The sequence below is a fragment of the Pseudopipra pipra genome, chromosome 12, assembly GCF_036250125.1.
Source record: "Pseudopipra pipra isolate bDixPip1 chromosome 12, bDixPip1.hap1, whole genome shotgun sequence".
Classification (NCBI taxonomy): domain Eukaryota; kingdom Metazoa; phylum Chordata; class Aves; order Passeriformes; family Pipridae; genus Pseudopipra; species Pseudopipra pipra.
Genome location: NC_087560.1, coordinates 5,947,475 through 5,967,320, shown reverse-complemented (window position 1 = coordinate 5,967,320; position 19,846 = coordinate 5,947,475). Strand labels below are relative to the sequence as shown.

Here is a 19,846-nt window from a genome sequence, read left to right as displayed (position 1 = left end):
GGAGCAAGCTTCTATTTCCCAGTAATAACTGAGTGTTGTGATGGCCACTTGTCCCCCAGGCTGACTATGGGGTTCCCTCCAGCATGGGAGTCAGGATGGCTAGTGGTCCCCCAGCCATGCCAGTGGGGATCCCCCCAGCACTGGAATGTGCTGAGCACATACTTTGGCCACTTCTCCTTCTGGCTACAGAAAGTTCCCCTGGATTATGTATCATCCCTGTAAAACTCAGCATGGAGTTGGGGGCTTCCACTTCTGCCAGGATTAATTTGGCCACCTCTGGAATAAACATAAGCTTTGATTTGCAAGTTGTTGGGTCATTTGAGGTCTCACAGTCTTGCCAACACCAAGCTAAACCTTCAGCCTGGCAAGGCCCAGGTCTGCACGGTCACCAAGGCCCAAAGTCAGAAACTCCTCCAACACTGTCACCCCACACTTTAAGGGACACACCAGGTAGGTCTCAGGAAGGCAGAATTTATTGAGGAAAGTTCAGTACCGGCCCAAGGAAGAAACTGATCTCTCAGTACTAAAATTAACATGACTGTAATCAAAGACTAGATTTTATCTGCAACCTGCTACCTCATTAGTACCTCGTTCATGGCTCACAAACTCAGCAGGAAGGCTCGATATTCCCAAAAAATTATGATTTGTTCACAGTGGTAAAACCTTTGAATGATGCTGTCCCCTTACGGCTCCCCTGCACTTCCCTCTGTGCTAAAAGCAGCTGTATCCTCCAACAGCAGCCCCTCCCTGGGAACCACATAAGGACAAGGACCTCAGCAGTCCCAGTTTCCCAGCCTGAAGTGGTCCCACAAGGAGCTGCTGGGGGGTGACACAGCAGATGTGGTCCCAGCTGGCCTCCAGACCAGCTTCACAAAAACCCTGGATTCTGAGCTTTGGGATATTTGCAAAGAGCATGGAGAGAATGACCTGAATGTGCTGATGCTTCCTATGGAGGGGGGATGGCCAGGCTTTGTTCCACAGGCTGTATAATCCCTGAGCATCCCTGAGGGAAGGTGCAGTGGGAAGGGGGAATATTCACACAGGGCTATCTCACATCCAGGGATTGTCATGCAGGAAGGGCTGCAGCCAGAGCAGTGCAGGGTGAGAAGGTGGAGTGCCAGCACCTCCCACAGCACAGAGGCATCAGGCCAGGCTCTGCTGGGGGGCTGCTGGAGAAGAGCCAACTGTGAAAACCCTCATTTCTAACCCAACATTTTGATTCAAACTATTGGTTGTCCATTTGTAGCTACCTGTTAGTGCTCTAATGGTGAATCCCAGTGCCACTCACCCTCATCACCATTTGATTTTCTAGTTACAAGAAGCAGCTGTGCAAGGTGACTGCAAACACACAACAGCCCCACATCAGCCTCCTTCCTGCAGCCTCATCCTGCGCGTCCCAGGCAGGCTGGTGCAGTGGGGTGAGGGCTGGGCACTGCAGCAGCTCAGGGACTCTGGTCAGTGGGGTCACACTTCAGCATGACTTTGACCCCCTCACCCCTCTTGGTGGTCTCAAACGCCTCTAGAGCCTTCTCCAGGGGGAAGCGGTGCGTAACCAAGGGCTTGATGTTGATCCTCTTGGATGCGAGCAGAGCGATGGCCACGGGCCACCTGCAAGGGAAACAGCAGGGGATGAGAGCAAGCACTGCTTTGGAGCCCAAGGAAAGAGCAGGGAGGAGCCTGATTCACTGCAGCTATTTCCTCAGGCCAGGCAGCCAAGGGGACTTTTGCCTGCAAAGGATCTTCTGGAGAGGGAATCTCAAGCATCCAGCATGGGAGATGGGACAAGCCAACTGAGCTGGGCTGTTGAGCACTGAGGAGGCAGGCCCTGCTTCCCAGACAGTTGGCTAAGTAGGAAGCAAGTGAAAATCAAGGAAACAACTTCTTTGGAAGCTTTAAATGAAAACCAAACTGCCATGCTCCGCTCTCCCCTCACCTGGCCTCCTCGCTTGCACACTGACCACTGTGGAGCTCAAACTCATGGACTCAGTGCAGGAGAGGAAAGGAAAAGCCTCAGTCAGCTTCCAGCCTCTTCAGTTGGATTGCATTGCTGCTCCACTTAGAATCATAGAATCATTGAGGTTGGAAAAGACCTCCAAAGATCATCAAGTCCAACCACAATCATGGAGTCCAACTAGGAATGGGCCAAGTTAGAGCAATAGGGATACAAAGGGGTGCAGCAGCTAATTTAATTCCCAAATTACCTACTTAAAGACATTTCTCATTTTAAGGCGGAGCTTGACAACATCCCATAAATCCTTCCTGGAGAGCTACAGATCAAGAAAAGATTCTTGCTCCACTGGTAAGAAACTACAGCTCTGAATAATTCTAAAGATGGGCTTGGAGACACACAAGCCCCCCTCGCATGAGACTCACGTGTTGCAGTAGCGGAATATCCCCCGGATATCCACCTCCCGCACGGCAGCATTCACAATGGGCACCGTCACCATCTCAGGCCCCAGCCCCACCAGCACCAAGGTCCCACCAGAACGAGTGGCCTGGAGAGCAAAAACACAAACATGTTACACTTTGCAGAATGCAGCTGCTGGAGCCCGTGCAGGGTCTGTCAAAAACAAAGGCACACTTTGCTGCTGCAGTGAATGATGGAGAAGCCAGGGGAGAGGCAGGATGCTGTCCGGAGCCTGTAAGAGTGAAACACACAGTATTCAAGGCTAAAAATGCAATCTTTTGAAAATCTCCAAAGGATTCTGGTATCTAAATCTCATTCTGAAAAATGGCTGGCATTTAGGACTACAAAGAGTGCTTTGGGATTTCAATAGGAAAGATTTAAAACTAAGCCTGGTGCTTCACTGCAATTTCTCTTTTTGCCACTTGTCCCATTCCCCTCTTTGTTTTTCCCTGTGAAACTCCTCACTACCTTCACCCCATCCTCTTCTTAATATGTTCATGGCAGCAAAACATCGCTTCCTTAACTGCTTCCTCCACCTTCTGGAAATAATTTTCTTGATTATTCTCCTTATTTGGATGTAACTTCAATTTAACAGAAGGTGATGTCCTGCTCGTACCAGCTGCCTGACACTGCTGCACAGCCATGCTTGGGTTTTGGGGTCTTACTGAGGTCTCTTTGGGAAGTAGTTTATCACCTGAGCATCAAATTAATTATCAATTATCCCCATGCCAACATTAACTCTTTAATTGCCTCTCTTCTTTTGCTGTCCAATGAGCACCTTCTCTCCCCACACCAAGCCCAGTGAAATTAAGCACAGTGAGAGTGAAATAACTCATTCACTGCAGCATCCCAGACAAAACCAGACCAATGCCATCCCTGCTCTGCACTGGGGACAAGTGGTACTCACATAAATGCCAGCCTGGATGCAGGCCTGCACCCCTGTGCACTCCACGGTGATGTCGGGCATGCAGCCAAGCACACCTTCCACTTTGGAGGCCACCTCCTGAGGGGTCTCGTTCTTCACCTGAATGGTAAAATCTGCCCCCACCTCCTTGGCCTTTTGCAGGCGAGAGGCAGATAAATCTGGGGAAAAGCAAAAGAAGTCAAGAGCTTCACTGTATGAAACAGAAGGGGAGGAGCAACCTGGGTCTGGAAACTGCTTCCTACATGTGTGCACAGGGCAGCATAACCAAGAGAGGGAAGGGTCTGTGTTCACTCCTTCTGGGCAGGCAGAGAAGGATCATGAAATCACAGATTAGTTTGGGTTGGAAGGGACTTTAAAGCAAATCCAGTTCCCTCCTGTGCCATGGGCAGGGACACCTTCCACTAGCCCAGGTTGCTCCAAGCCCGATCCAACCTGGCCTTCAACACTTCCAGGGATGGGGCAGCCACAGCTTCTCTGGACAACTTGTGCCACAGGGCCTCCCCACCCTCACAGGGAAGAATTCTTTCCCAATATCTCATCTAACCCTCCCTCTGGCAATGGGAAGCCATTGCCCCTTGTCCTATCACTCTGGATCCTTGTTCGAAGTCCCTCTCCAGCTCTCTTGGAGCCCCTTTAGCACTGGAAGAGGCTCTAAGGTCTCCCCAGAGCCTTCTCTTCTCCAGGCCAAACAGCATGAGCTCTCCCAGCCTGTCTACAGAGCAGAGGGGCTCCAGCCCTCCCACTTGACCATCTTCATGCCCCTCCTTTCCTCTAACAGGTTTCTCGTGCTGGGCGGCCCCAGATGATGAGGACAATGAAGGATGAGCAGTGAGGACAACTTTAAGACACGGGAAATGCCAAAGGCTCTCCAGCTGCAGAGGAGGGTGTGCTTCAAAGAGACTAAAGCACAAACCCACAGACGAAACTCACACCATGCAGAGCAATGTCTGAGTGAAGGAACAGATGCCACCACTAGACTGGAGGAGTGACTTCTAAAATGATCATTTTGTAGTTGTCCCAGTTTCTCTTTGGTACTGCATGAACACCAATAGTGCCAAGACAAACTAGAAGGCCAAGCTTAACTCTCAAGGGCATGGGTAGAGATACCACAAAAAGGAACCAGAGCAGGAGCAGCCATGGCTGAGCTGTCATGGTTGCTATGGTTGCTGTCCCAACACTGCAGAGCAGAGTAACTTCAGTGCAGGCAAAGGCAAAAGGCAGTAGGAGGCCAGGACAGACAGGGCACTCGCTCCAGAGCAGGCTGTGACCTACCTAAAGCTGCCTCTGGCTCTGGCTGCTCAGTGTCTCTCTGGCAATGACTCTGATGAAGCAGCTTCACTAGTTCAGGCAGGACCTTCATCCACTAGTGAAATGGACTGTAAGAAACCCTGTTACACACCTACTCAGTGAGTTAGCCCAGGGAAGAGTCCACAATGAGGCAAAAAACCACCACTCTTGCATTTTCCTTCCCTGGCTGTTCACATTATTTACTCCCACCCTCAAGGACGCTTCCCAAGGGGCATGAACCAGGGGCAAGGTTGCTCTGACCTTGCTCCTTGATGGCCCAGAAATCACCTGGGTATGGACAGCATAGCACCAAGAAGCCTTTTCACAGGAGACTTCGGGCTCAGAGGATCATTAATGTGGCACCAGATGAGAGCAGACCATGAGGTCTCTGAGGGCTTCCTCAGTGAACTCTCAGCTGGTGCTTTTGGCTGAGTGAACTGCAGAAAGCATCAGTTGTCAACAGTACATGTCCCTGCTGCCACAGACATCTCCCACTCCTTTACCCTCCTGGTAACAGCACTGGAGACTGCTGAGCGTCTCTCAGGCAGTTTCTGTCAGAGGTGAATGAACAGACAAGCCCATAAAATAAAAAGGGAGTGGATCTGGTAATAGGGTGGACTTCAGACACCCCATTAAGACAGAGCAACAAAGCTGGTGATGATAAACATCTGTGAGGGCGTGGCTCAATTCCAGTACTCTGTCTCTAGGGTTCTTGACAGCACTGTAAATACCTTCTGAAGATCCACAGGATGGTTTGTACCATGGAGCAAGCTGCCCTGTCAGGTAGCCACACTGTCTCTGCTCTTCCACATCCCATGGAAAGAAGCCACCCACCCCTCTGCAGGCACCAGTGGTGACCAGGACATCTCTGGAGATAAGGAGGTGAACAGCCAAGGAGAAGAGTGGCATTTCCCAGGTCAACAACCTTTTTGCACTGCACTAAAGCAGTAGTCTACAGGGGTCTGCAGGCTGGCACTGTAAAAGATGGCTGAATCAAGAGCTGTAACAGCCAAGATTTCCTAGACCCAAAACTGAGGGGTGAACAGTGTCTCCTCCCGGGGGTCCTGAGCTTGAAGACTCAGAAAATGATGCCTTTGCCACAGGCACACTCCTCTCCAGGACACACAGCAAGGTGCAAGACACCCCTCTCACCAGGGCACAGTCTTCAGAGAAGTCAGAGATGGGATGGGGTGAAAATATCAAGGGAAAAGGAAAGGAGGTTGAGGCCAGTGCTCTGACATGAGCCCCTCTGACTCAGCTACATGCTGGGAGGGAGCTGGACCAGAGGCTCTGCCTGCCCATCACACAGGGAACAGGATGGGACTCACTGGCAGGGCAGGTGATGGACAAGACCCTACGGGCAGTGGGAGGGCTTGGGATGACAGGTGTGGCCACACCCACTGAGATGAGCACCCAGAAGAGCTGTGGAGGGAGTTTCAAGAAGGGATAACAAAGGGTAATGAAATGTAGATGAAAGAGGAAAAGCTAAGGCTGAAAAGTAAGGGCAGCATCACCCAGGAAGCCTCAGTGTGGGCTCTCATTCCTGTGGCTGCAGGAGGATTAGTCAGGTCTCTCCCTCCCAAGCTCTGGGCATTGGGCTCCAGGCCATGTGTATGGTCATGCTTGACCCCAGCTGGGCTGCACTCAGAGACCTCCTGTGCTCCAAGAGCATGGGCAGGGACTTTTGGAGGCACCTGAAGTAATAAGAAACACTTCTGCCCAGCATGGTTGTTGTGTCCCAAAGCTGTGTATGCCAAGGAGACCACAAGGCTCAACAGGGCTCCTAGCAATGGACCCAACTCCTCGTGAAGCTTGGTCTCACACCAGCTCACAGCAGACACAGCTGGACTCAGCCATTTTTAGTATCTGCCCAGTGACTAAGGTATTTTAAACTGTCTCTCTGGCAGAAATAATCCACTCCAGAGACTTTGTCCTGGAGTGACAGGACAGGCAGTGTGTTTCAAAGTGACCAAAAAAATCACTCTTGGGCAACAAAAAAAGCCCCCCCGCCTCCACCGTTGCTGTAGTTGGCCTCTGGTTTGCTGACCTGCTCAGGAAGGAAGTCCTGGCTCAGAGAGGCACATGGGACATGGCAGCAAATACCGTCAGCCCTGCTCAGGGCTGCAATAATATCTCTGGCCTAAGTGAATCAGCATGAAGCACTTCCTGAAGCAGACAGATCTGCAGGTTACTGGTTTGTTCGGAGCTCCAGACACTTGTGAGTCTTGGGAGGGACCAAGTCGTTTGAATTTCAAACCTTACTGAGGCCAAACCCCACACAAGTCTTGTGAAAATGGTCCATTATACAATTACAGGGTTGCATCTTGCCTCTAGTGAGAAATCTGTTTTCACTTCCCGGCCACTGGAGCTAATTAAAGTTTTGGCTGCCAGAACAAGAGTAGTCCTGTGTCTCTGCTTCCAAATAAGTTATCAAATTACCTTTAAGCTTCTCATAATGGTTTATGAGCCAATTTGACAGGTAAATATTCTTGAAGCTCTCACACTTTCTGTGTTGATCTTCTTTCTCAAAGGAGCTGAGCTCTGGACAGTTATTCATCCTCCCTGACCTTGACTTCCAGGGTTTCTGGAAGCACTGACACCCAGAACTTAGGATTCAGATAGCACAACAGGAATAATTTCCCTTACATAGGAATCACTAAAAGCAACTTTAGTGACAGACAGAGCAAGGCAAGAGAGCCCAACACTGCCATACAAACACCTAAACTGACTCTTCACTTGATGGGGAGTAAGGCTGAACTTCTATGTGTTTCTAAGGAGAAAAGCAGTTTTTCAGAGCAGCAGCAAGGCAGAAGGACAGGAGAAGGTTGTACATAAATATCAATCACGTCCACTCAGCAGTGGAGTGGAGAAAGACACAGACCTTTGTGAAGAGTAGATGAGGACCCAGGAAACAAACTGATCTTCTCACCCAGTTGGAGCCTGCTAAATACATCAATCACTCCAGGTGAGCCAGACAGAAGCTATAGGAGATGAGTTCTCCCCAGGCGAGGAAAAAGCTTTTCTAAATATTTCTAAATATTTCTGTGTTTGTGAGCAGCTTGTCAAAACAAACACAAACATTTAAAGCCTTAAGTGCTGCACAGACAAAGCTCTTCACAGACAAACACATTATAAAAATTCCGGGCAATGAATTCAAAGAATCTGATTGCAAAGTACAAGAGGTCCTTTGTGGGCAGACAGGCATCTCACAGGTGTTGGCTCCTAAAGCTGACACAAAAAGCAATTCTCTGAGAAGGGCAGAAAAATCCCAAGGGGCAACGAGCCAAACCAAACCCACTCCTCAGCTCATGTCACACACAAATAATTGACTAGGGGCAGCACCTCCATGGGTGTCTCTCAACATCTCAGCCAAACCCCTCTTGTGTGGGAGATGTCTACGAGTCACAATCAATATCTAGGCCAGCACACAGAGATAAGGGGTAATTCCACGTATCCAAGCCTAATGACCCTACAAACCAGGCACCAGGAACTTCCTGTGGCCACTTGGAGTCCTGTGGCACATGATACACAGAGCAGCTCACCCAGGGCCCCCAGCAGCAGCCTATGGGCAGAGGCAGCAGCAGCTCCCAGAGTTACAGGGAAGATACACTCAGGCAGGAGTGGGAATGGGGTGACAGGCTGAGCCAGCTGCCTCAGCCCCACCAACCCCTGCCAGCTCACCAAGCCCTTCCCCACCCAGGAACGGGGTCACCCCCAGCCCCTGCACCAGCCCAGCTGGGCAGCAAAGTTCCTCGTGTGTGATTCAGGAGCAGAGCTGTTTTTCCTGCTACAGCAAACACTGTCCACTAATGACAACACTTCACAAAATCTGAGGTGTGGACTGATCCCGTCCATCAAGCACACACACCTTCAGGGTGAGGCCAGCAGAACTAAAAATGCCCTGGACTTGGCAGCAAGAGGATTAAGGGAGGAGAATGCAATAATCTGCCTCGGTTTTTGACCTGAGCTACTACTGAAGGATGTTTCTGCAAAGGCAAGAGGGTGGGACCTGAATTTTATCTCTCAACCCAAAGATGGAAACACAGTAGTCGAGAGGTCAATTATACACCTGGCCCTAAGAATGGGAGGTGAGTAGCAGCCTTCTGACAGGTCCAGGTTGGGGCTTTGACCCAAAAGCACTGCAGCAACCCTTGCTCATTGTCCAGTGGCACCTGTAACTGCTCCTCCTGGCCATCACCACTCAGAAAGATCAGAGAGTCTCAGTGAGAGCTGGAGACACCACTTCCAGGCCCTGCTCAAACCCCAGGTGGAGATTTCAATCAGTAAACATCCTGAGGTTTCTCCCTTCTTTTGGGCAAGCTACAGAGAGAGAGACTGAACCCTGGAGGAGAGGTGGAGGCAGCTGGGCTGGCTTAGCATGGGATAAAAAGGGGAGATGGAACAGCTCTGCAACAACCTGAAGAGCAGCTACAAAGGTGATGAAAACTCGTTTCAGCTCTTGCAGACAAGGGTAAATCCCCACAAATGACAGTTTGTGAGTGGACCCCAGAAAAAGCTTCTTCGTTAAGAGGTGGTGCAAACTTTGAGTAGGTACCTTGAAAGGTGGGATCTCCTTCCTCAGAGGTTTTCCAGATGCAGCTAGACAAAGACATTGCTGTAAGCAGCAGCTGGACCAGAAACCTCAGTTGCACAAGGAAGGCCCATTTCTGAAATGCAGGGACTCTGAAAAGGCCTCAAGTTGTGCCAGGGAAGGTTTAGGTTGTATATTAGGGAAAAACATCTTCCCTGGAAGGGTGGTCAGGCATTGAAACAGGCTGCCCAGGGAAGTGGTGGGATCACCGTCCCTGGAAGTGTTCAGAAAACATGTGGATATGGCACTTATGGACACGGTTGGGCTTGGCAGTGCTGGGTTAATGGTTGTGCTCGATGATCTAAGAGGTCTTTTCCAACCTTAATGATTTTGTGATTCTGTGAAAGTGTTGTTATCATGGGAAATAGGCACACAAGGGATACAAGGACTTACCTGTGACCACCACAGCAGCTGCACCCATCATCTTAGCAACAATCACATTAACGAGGCCAATTGGTCCTGGGTACAAGGGGGTGAAAGAGAACATGTACCACTGCCAGGCAGCACCAGCCACAGGCTCTGAACACTGAACCCAGAGCCCTGCATGTTCCTGGGTTAAAGGAGGCTCTGGCAGCCCCAAGGTCCCCCTTGGCACCCCTGGAGCTGTGCCATGACCCCCACTGACAGCAGAGCCCAGGAGCTCAACCTGAGCCCTGCCCATCCCCTCCCAGCAGACAGGGAACCAAAGGACTGAATGTGTTCACCATACCAGAGCCAGACACGAAGACTTTGCTTCCCAGAGTGACTCCTGCTCTTTTACAGGCATGGATTCCCACTGACAGGGGCTCGATAAGGGCTCCTTCTTCAAAGGTGACATTATCTGGAAGCCTGCAAGAATGGGACACAAGCAAAAGTCACCAAAAAGGTTTATGAGGGTGATAAGGAAAGCCATGACACTCGAAGACTAAACATGGGTGTAAATCACAGTGGCAAAACCCACTCTCACCCTTGGTGAGAAAAATGCCAGGGTGGAATGTGTTTCAAGAAGTTCTATTGCCTGTTTTTTTCCTCTAAAGCAGCATCAAGTGCACCTAAACCAGTGAGGTTTGCCCAAGCACCAAACACAGGGACCCACAAACTTTCCCACATCAACTCTCCAGTACTTGATGAGTGAACCCAAGGACTCCTTTGCCACTCATTCCCTTTGGAATAAACGCCCCAGTTGCACATGCACCACCCCAAGGGCTGCCCTATGGCTGGGACCCACCAGTGAGATCCCAGACCTCTCACCTGGATTGGATCACTCAGCTCCACACTTTTAGAAAAAGTCTGTTTGCCAAAGGTGATGCCACCAGGAAAGGCAGCCAGGTCCAGGTCTCCCCATAACACCTGAGACCTGCTCCCCTGATGCACTAAATGTTTTAAACCAGGGGACTCGTCCCAGCACACACCCTCGCAGCAGTCTTTAGACAGAAACAGCCCCGTCACACAGCCAGTGTGAGTGATGGAAAAAAGCAGAAGGGAGTGAAACCCTTCTGAACTGCTGACAGAATAAATCTCAGCCTCACAATGCTGCCCACCAGGGAGCCACCAGCATGGGCTCCCTCACAGAGGGTGCTGGGAGCTGTACCTGCCCGGAGGGTTTTTCTGACAGCCCTGGGAAGCTCAAGGTAAGATCTCAGCCAGGACAACACAAAGCCAAAGAAACAGAAATTATGGTTGTGGGAAGACAGCTGTAAGATATCTGCATGTCCCTTATCTCCAGGAGGCTTTAAAGGTCTGACTGCAAGAGTTCATCTGTCACAGAGTTTGGCATCACATTTGCTCCTGCTGGATCTGGGCACTGCCCTGTCAATGGGGAGGGCAGGTTCACAGTGTGATCCCACCTCCATCAAGTTACTTGGAGCATCCAACAGAGAGTCTGCTCACCAGCAGGACAGACAATAACTGGCCAAATGTGCGAGAGCCCACTGAGCTCAGCCATCAGCTGTTCCCAGCAAACCTGTGCTGGCAGAGCAGCTTCATGCCAGGGAATCAGCCAGCCACAGCTCTGCAGATCTGAAACCAGGAGCACCAAGTCCAGGCTTTGCATTTCAAAGCTCAAAAATAAAATAAGATAGCCAAAGTTATATTTACTCAAATTGGAGGGAAAAAAAGCAAAACCCTGGAAGAAGCCGGCTACAAACCAGCCATGTCCTCCCACGCAAAAACTTGTGACGTTGTCAGAAAATGTTATTTTAATACACAGGAAATCAGTGACAGTGGGTCTGAACAGTGAGATGTTATTCCCATCCGGAGCAGCACCTCATCCTGACAGCAGCTGCTTGGGATCTGCTTTGAAAGCTTCCTGCCTTAGGACTCTCAGGAGAAGAGCAGTCAAGTGCCTCCTTCCGACTGCTGCAATCCTGAATGCTCCCTGTGCAGACACCAAGGATCAATCCCAAGGACCTTCCTGCTCATGGAAGAACCAGCTCTGTACAGACTGAGAAAGAACATTGTGGACAGGTAGAGCAGTCTCACTGAGGCACTATTTTTAACTGGGCTGTTTTTAACTCCTTGTTAAAGGCACTTATGTGGGTATAACATTGGAGAGGCTTTTTCAGGTTTCCAGAGTGTATGAGGCCCTGGCACAGGTTGCCCAGGGAAGCTAGGGCTGCCCCATCATCCCTGGAAGTGTTCAAGGCCAGGCTGGATGGGGCTCTGAGCAACCTGAATAAGTGGAAGGTGTGCCTGCCCATGGCAGGGGGATGGAACAAGATGAGCTTTAAGGTCCCTTTCAACCCAAATCATTCTGGGATTCTACGATTTGCCAGAGTGTTTAAGCACAGATTTGCTTCTAAGCAAATGTGTCAGTCCTGCCACAACTAATAACGTACTCAGGTTTGCTGAACTGGATATGAAAACAGATGTGTAATGCTGGCAGCTTAGTGGGGACACTCAGAGTCACACAAGACAAACAGCTCAGCAGGGCCACTGCTTACTGTTCCTGCTCTGCTCTGAGTGGGATGACTTTGTTTGAAACGACAGAGCAAGGTGTCAGCAGTCACCATGGTGTTTCCTGAAAAGCAGCAGCAAACTCAGCTCAAAGAACTAGATAAAAACCTTCAGGCACCAGCCTAAGAAGGCAAGGATATAAAAAGACAGCAGAAAACAAACTAAGAGCAGGGAGCAAATGGGAAAAGGAAAATAATTAAAGGGTAAAGCAGAAGTGACATCCCAGAAGACATGCAAGAAATGTTTATGTCTGGCACCGGAGGGGATAAACTACTCCTGCCTGACAAATCCTTTGCAAAGTGGCTGCCATCCAAGCTTAGACATGTTATTTATGGATCAGAAGGCAACAAAACCTGTTGGGATCATGTAAAGAGTACTCAGAAGGGCCAAGAGGTGATTGCTTCCCCCAGGGAGTGTGTGTTTCCCTGCAGAGCAAGCACGGACTAACTTGTAGCAGTAGCTGGCACTGTGCTTGTAGTAGCGGCACAAGTTCCCATCGTCGGGGGGGGTCGCACAGAAGAAGATGGTTGGGGACAGGTTGTAGCGGCCAGTTTTGCAGAACTCATCCATTTCCCTCGGGACGCCCGGCTCGATGGCCACACGGTCACCTGCCAGGGAAAGGCTGTGTCAGTCAGGGAGAGGGCGGCACACAGGTATGAGTAGCACCAAAAAACACAGGAACCCTGGAATAAGAGAGGCATGAGGGACCAGGGCAACCTGGTCTAGTGAAAGGTGTCCCTGCCCATGGCAAAGGGGTGGAATGAGATGAGCTTTAAGGTCCCTTCTAACCCAGGCTGGTCTATGATTCCATGATTATCTAATTGCAATCACGAGGCAATTATGTTTTCTCCATACTAGAGGAAAGAGTGTGACCAGAGTACAACTTGCTAGTACACAAGGGACACAAACCAGCCCATTTATTTGGAAAAGGAAGCCAATTGGAGCCAAATCTCTAAGTGAAGCTCCACCAAAGGCTATCAGCCAGACATGGTGACAAGCAGGAGGATGGACAGAAGCAAAGAGCCATCTAGGCCACAGCATCGCCTCTGAGATGGCCTTGGGGGATGTCTGGGGGTGAGAGGAGCAGGACACACACATTCTGAATGCTCTCCCAGCCTCCCAAGCTGTATGTGATTCTTCTGTATTTAGTAACACTGAACGATTTCTCCTCCTCTTTTCACTGTGTAAACTACCTGGTCTGCTACATCTCAGTGGATGCTGTACGTGGTTCTGACTGTCCCTTGCTTTTGTACTGGAGGAACCAGAGAACAGGAAAGCTTTACATGGCCTCTCCCTGCCCTCCATGAGTCCTCAGACATGTGCCACATATCTTTGAGTTGTTTCTCCAGCTCCCAGCTAAAGTTCCTTACTTAGATATGTGTCACAGAGATGCTGCTCCACATCCCGTCATCTCCTTGTCCTCCTCTGTCCTCACCTCTTTTACATCCCTTTGGAAAGAAGGAGACTGGAACTGCACACAGAATCCAGATGGGCACTAATGTCCTCTGACTGAGTCTCTGTACCTTTCCTAACAGTGATTTGCATTTTTCACCATTGCCGAGGCAATACTCCCACGCTCAGTGGCAGAGCCAAAGGTCTCACCCCTCAGCAGTGAGCATTTTAGTAACAAAGCTGGATTTGTTTCTTCTGTTGTGGACATCACTTTATGTTTACCTGCATGGAATCTCACCTGGACCTTAATGGCACCTCTCAAGTCTCCCTGTAACTCTTGCTAGCTCTCCTGCCTCCTCTCCATCCTGCCTAAGTTGCTCTCATCAGCAAACTTTGCAAAATTCCCTGCTCAGCCCATTTTCTAGGACATTCAGGAGCACAGTGAGCAGTGGAGGTCACATCACAAGGCCTGGAGCAGTTGCTCCAGTGACCTCTCTGCACTGCAGGAGGCCTTTTGCTACTTCAAGAACACACACACAGAAGAAACATTAACAGCAGGTTGCTGGCAAGAGCAACGCACATGGTTTCTGAAGCTTTATCAAGCTCCCTTAAAAGGCACCTTGTACTGGCATATGCTCTGCTCTGCATTAAAATACAGCCAGGCAAGCTCAAGATATCCCAGGATAAAGCTACCTAAGGAATATCATACACCACAGTGGCCAAGCTGGGTCATTAAGAGCAGCACAGTGACACTTCATGAAGGAGAACATCATGATGTGACCTCAGAACCCCAGATAAATTTATGTGACCTAAAGAAGCCCAGCCTGCTATGGACACATTTTTTGGAACTGATTAGCAGGAACACCAAACAGTTTTGGTTGCAAATACCTGGTTTCAGATGAGTCACCCCTGAGCCCACTTTGACGACAGTCCCGGCAGCTTCGTGCCCCAACACCATGGGGTCCTTGACGACAAAATCCCCGATCCGGCCGTGCTGCCAGTAGTGGACGTCGGACCCGCAGATCCCGACGGAATGCATGCGCAGGAGGACCTCTGCCAGAACAGCAGGGAAAGCTCCTTGTAGAAAACTCACCTTCTCAGGCACTGGGAGAGCAGCACGTTGGCTGGCCCTGGGCCCCACAGCAAAGGCCAAGCCAGTATTGACACATCCAAATTTACTGGCATTAAATAAATACACCAGAACGGCACATTCACACATTCATGAGCCATGAAATATCGAACTACGCATGTACTCACAAATCAGGAAGGCTTAAAATATGGTGAGACAAAAGCTAATGTCAACAAAAAATATGGTCCACAAAACAATACAATTTAAGAGGGGTGTGACTATTGCTGGAGCAGGAATAAAAGAGCAAGTCCATTTAATTTTTCCTTCTCCCTAAGCTGTGGTTTCAGCCCTGGAGAGTTAGTGAATCAAATTTCTATCAGCCCATATGCCCACCCTATTAATGTTTAGTCCTGCAATAAGATCATCTGACATGTCCCAAGAGCCATTTAATGTGACATACGTGAACTGACGGAACAGGAAGCAGAAAAAGCCAGATAAAGGGATGTATCTGTGACTGCTCCAGCTCCTCTTTTCAGATGGAAAAGCAGTATTATCTGTTTCAGCCACAGTCTTTTTCGGATTATTTTATACTTCCTCTGAAATATTTTATCCATATATAAATTTATAATATCAAGGAGTAACAAGAGAGAATGAGAAAACCAAGAGATCAGTAAAGAAAGCAGATAGAAGCATCATCTGTACACCTACCATTGGGACCTGGTTCTGGGACTGGACGGGTTTCCTACAGAGAAAAGAAAAAAAAACATTTAGCTGCATGTACATAGCATCTTTAAACTTTACTGTAAATCCCATTTCAGGTCATGTCCTCTTGTAATTGCCATGGCACCTCTTTATGGGATGAACAAAGTTAGAGTTAGAAGAGTTAGAGAATGGTCACTTGGCCTCAAGTCACCCTTCCACCCAAAAGGTCTGCAGGCATTTTGCCTTCACTGAGCTCCCTCAGCTGCATCAAAACCCAAAAGGAATCATCTTATTGGGTTTTACAACACCAAGACACTACAATACCCATTGAGCATCCACCTCAACAATCACGTCTCTAAGAAAAGCCCCCTCAAAGTAGTGCCAACAATGAACCTTCAGAATCCATCTGCTGCTCAAATTTTGAAGAGCACTGTTCTGCATTTTAACTAATTAAATACATTCTCAATCCCAGCATATTCCTCAACTCCTGCTTTGTACTTCGCCATTCTAAACATCAGAGAAAGAGAAACTCTGAAAACACATTGAATTGTTCTCATACAATTCAACCAACTGAAATTTTCCATGTTCAGACCTCCTATTCTCTTCCCCTTAGTTTCCCTGTAAAGAATTTTTGTGTTTGCCTGGGAGGTTTTGTCACCCTCAGCAGGGTCCCTCTGAAGCTTCTTCCACATCCCAAGGTCACAATTCTATTTCTGACCAACTAGATCAAAATGTTTTCTCCCAGACTGGCAAAAGAAACTGTCTAAGATCAACAAGCACCTCTGACAAAGTTAGAAAAAGAAATCAATTAATTAAATTAAATTAATTAAACCAAATCAATTAAAAAACAATACTAACTGTAATGACAGCACCTCAGCCATAAAGCCACCATCCTGTGACAGCCTTATCTCACCTCTGAGTCAAAGGGACCTTGAATGTTAGGGCTATGTAAGATAGTTATCTATCATCGGACCTAGATTAGGATGAAGTTCAGTAATCCTATGGAAGAGCTCCAAGTGGGGCCAATTAGATTCTGAAATAATAAGCCAGCTGCCCAGGCAGCTGGGTGAGGGCAGGAGAAGGCCCTGGGAGCCTTTGTGCAAACGTATAAGTTTTTGCATGATTGTTGTGTTCTGGGTTGAGACCTGTATCTGCAATTTTAATATGTGGGAGAGTTGTTTTGTCCCACTGAGGAACACAGCCCAGAGCATTATTTTTAAAAGAGGTCTTTCTCTTACACAGAAAATGCAATAACCACTTGATCTGGTGACACACCAGAGGTACAGATCACAGACTGAACAAAATAGTCCATGGTAAGAGATAAAGCCAACTTCCAGCTGAAGATGGGGGTGTGCAAAAAAAAAGAATACTTTTTTTTTTTCCAGTTACAGCTGTACCCAAAAAAACCCAGACACCTTGGTGAGAAGTGAATCCTCCAACCTGATTTGTAGAAAATAAGAGTGACCAAACCAGAGAACACCAAAGACACGAGTTCTGCTATTGTTTGGTGTTCACTGAGAAGTTCAGAAATGGTGACTGGTAAAGGAAATGCAGCAAATGTTTTCTGTGAAAGGAGACAGGGAAAGACAGGTCATGGTACAAGCATAAAACCAATAAATCCTCAGCAGGCACGAAACAGGAGCCTGTGGCAACCACCCAAGGGCAAGAGGAGAGTCAATAAAAACAAAGTAAATGCATTTTCACACAGTGCAGGGGTCACAGTGACTCTTCCATGGGAAACACGTCCAAGAATCAAGAAAAGTGTGGGAATTGCGGGAAAATGGTCTCACCCAGCTTTAGGTATCAATAACAGATAACAAGTTCAGAGCTCACTGCTGAGACTCCTTCGGTGATCAGTGGGTCAATACAGTGAGCACCATCCACACTGTGGCAAAGAAACTTTAGGGAAGCCCAGGAGGATGACACCGAGGGGCTGCCAGTGAGGCAGGGGGGCACTGGTGACCAGCTCCAATGTCAAACATCCCAAGGAAAACTCACACATGTGGGTGTAATCCAGTTTAGGGACCAGCAACACAGCTGTGATGGAGTCAGTGTCCACCTCACATGTGTCACAAATCACAGGAGTTTGAAAACGTTTCTTGAAGTAGAGGGACCACCTCAATCCTCAACCCATTTTATTTCTTTTGGTAGTCAGGCTCCAGGCCCAGGCTCTTTGTGCTTGTAGTGAAAGTGCAGTTGTGTCAAAGGTGCCTGGGAGCTGCACAGGAACCACCCCCACAGACACCGCTCAGACTCTGGCACATGCAGCTTGGGCTGGGTGGGAATGGTGAAAAATCCCTGATAACCATCCTCAAAACGAGGCACTGCGGGTATCCAAAGTCTGTGTGCTCCCAAGAGCCCTCCTGCCAGGACTGTGTGTCCTGCCAACGTTTGCCCATGGAAATCTTCCTTCCCCCATTTGGCACTCGTCAGACTGGCAAACACAGATCCCCAAGCAGCACTGTGATGATTCAGCAGCCAGGAAGAGCCAAGTGTTCACAGTGACAGAAGCAGAATGAGCCTGAAGTACTTTAAAAGTACAAAATAACCCCCCTACACACACACACTCCGAGCGAGGGGGTCCTGCAGCACCTGCCCCCTCTGAGACCTCTGTTCTGCTGCTCACCTGAGCTCTGACAGCCCAAAGCAGCTACAGCCACCCTCCATCCCTGCTCCCTGGGAGCACTTGTCTCAGCTATGAGAATGGCTTGTGTCCCCTAAAAGCATTCTGCAACTGAAAGCTTCCCAAGCTTGGAAAAACAACAGAAAACGTACAGGATTTGTCATGCAAAGTTGCCAGGACCACCTGAAAGCAGTATTCTAATAGTATTGCGCTCTCCTGCTTGCATGAATGGGTGTATCCACGAATTTATTTCTCTGGCAAGAATGTTTCACCTTCAAGGCACACGAGGGCAGGTGCGTTTTCCCTTCCCTGTACCGCTGTGGGGAGCCCGAAGCTGCCATACAGGGAGCGGGGCGGCCCCAACCACGGGGCACCCCAGAATTTGGGCGCCTGCGCCCCCCGGGTCACCCCCACCCCCAGGAGTGTGGAAGCCGCTGCCTTTCCCCGCTCGCAGCCCGGCACCGGGGGGGGGACCAGAGGGGGAGAACGGGAGGGACGGGGGTGGCCGGACACCCCCGAGTGCGGGGCTCAGCCCCGAGACCCGCGGGAGCCGCCGCCGGGCCCCCCCCGCCCCGCGGCCCCCGAGCGCGGCCCCGCTCCCCCCGGCCCCGCCGCCCCGGCCGTACCAGCCGCAGGTCCCCGGCTCGGTGCACGACCACGGCGATGTTCTGCCCCGCCGCCGCCGCCATGGCTCGGGCTCTGCGCGGCACCGGGTCCAAGGGCCGCCGCCGGGGGGGCCGCCCCTGCCCCGGCCCCCGCCCCCCCAGCCGGGGCCGGCGCCGCCCCCCGGGCACCGAGCGGGTACGGACGGGACGGCGACACGGACCGGGGACCGACCCCGGCTCCAGGCCCAGCCACAGCCCCAACCTCGGCTCCAGGCCTCAGCTCCAGCCCCTGCTCCAGGCCCTGGCTCCAACACTGAGCTCCAGCTCCAGCCCCAGCCCTGCCTGCAGCCCCAGCTCCAGGCCCCAACCCCAGCTCCTGCAGCTCCAGCCCAGCTCCTTGCCCCAACCCCAGCTCCTGCAGCTCCAGCCCCAGCTCCAGGGTCATTCCCACCTCCAGCTCCAACTCCAGCCCCAGCCCCTGCTCCAGCTCCAGACCCAGCTTCAGGCCCAGCTCCAAGCCCAGCTCCAGCTCCAGCCTCTGCTCCAGCCCTGACTCCAGGCCCTGGCCCCTGCTCCAGCCCCACATCCAGATCCAGCCCCCAGCCCAAGCTTCAGGCCATGCTGGTGGCAACACCGCGCCCTGCACTTTGACTAAAATCCAATAAAATGCTGATCTGTGGGCTTGCCTGGACATGGCATCATAGGAATGTGGTTATCTCAGCTGCAAAAATGGCTTATTGGGGAAAAAAGTGCAATTTTCAGGGGTTCTGGTTTTGGGGAATGAGAGGTTTTCCACTCAAAAGGAGTTGGTAAAGATCTCAAAAAGATTATCCCCTCCAGTGTCATAGAATCATGGAATATCCTGAGTTGGAAGGGACCCACAGGGATCAACAAGTCCAGCTCCTGTCCCTGCACAGGACACCCCAACAATCCCACCCTGTGCCTGAGAGTGTTGTCCAAACACTTCTTGAGCTCTGGCAGCCTTGGGGTCATGCCCACTGCCCTTGGGGAGCCTGTTCAGTGCCCGACCACCCTCTGGGGGAAGAACCTTTTCCCTAACCTCCCCTAAACCTAAACCTCCCCTGACAGAGCTCCTGCCTTTCCCTCAGGTCCTGTCACTGGTCATCAGAGAGAAGAGCATTCTAAGAACATTCTGCAGCTGAAAGCTTTCCAAGTTTGAAAAAATAGAAAATATACAGGATTTTTCACTCAAAGTTGCCAGAACCAGCTAAAAATAGCCTGTGTTTCTACTATTATTTCTTCCTCTTCCTTGAATGAATGGGTGTATCTATGAATTTAGTTTCCCTGTAA

General features: G+C 50.2%; 1 protein-coding gene across 2 annotated transcripts; it reads right to left on the bottom strand.

The window, feature by feature from the left end:
• Positions 1-451: 451 nt before the first annotated feature.
• On the bottom strand, positions 452-18,696 carry SORD (sorbitol dehydrogenase). Of its 2 annotated transcripts, XM_064668668.1 has the most exons (9): positions 18,557-18,694; positions 15,314-15,347; positions 14,425-14,589; positions 12,593-12,752; positions 9,920-10,038; positions 9,604-9,669; positions 3,315-3,490; positions 2,374-2,495; positions 452-1,608 (listed from the first exon to the last, which is right to left on the bottom strand). In XM_064668668.1, exons 1-9 carry the CDS (start codon positions 18,617-18,619, stop codon positions 1,443-1,445), a joined length of 1,071 nt encoding a protein of 356 aa, XP_064524738.1. In that variant the 5' UTR covers positions 18,620-18,694; the 3' UTR covers positions 452-1,442. The 2 variants fall into 2 exon arrangements, with proteins under 2 accessions (XP_064524738.1, XP_064524739.1); XM_064668669.1 differs by lacking the exon at positions 9,604-9,669 and having other exon boundaries at positions 18,557-18,696.
• Positions 18,697-19,846: the final 1,150 nt, after the last annotated feature.

What these genes read in the sequence shown, in the direction of transcription:
- SORD (XM_064668668.1), bottom strand. Translation starts at nt 18,619, where the DNA reads ATGGCGGCGGCGGCGGGGCAGAACATCGCCGTGGTCGTGCACCGAGCC. An exon ending in AGTCTTCGTGTCTGGCTCTG is followed by an intron (nt 9,670 to 9,919) that starts GTATGGTGAACA and finishes CCTTGTACCCAG; the next exon opens with GACCAATTGGCCTCGTTAAT. An exon ending in ATATTCCGCTACTGCAACAC is followed by an intron (nt 1,609 to 2,373) that starts GTGAGTCTCATG and finishes TTTCCCTTGCAG; the next exon opens with GTGGCCCGTGGCCATCGCTC.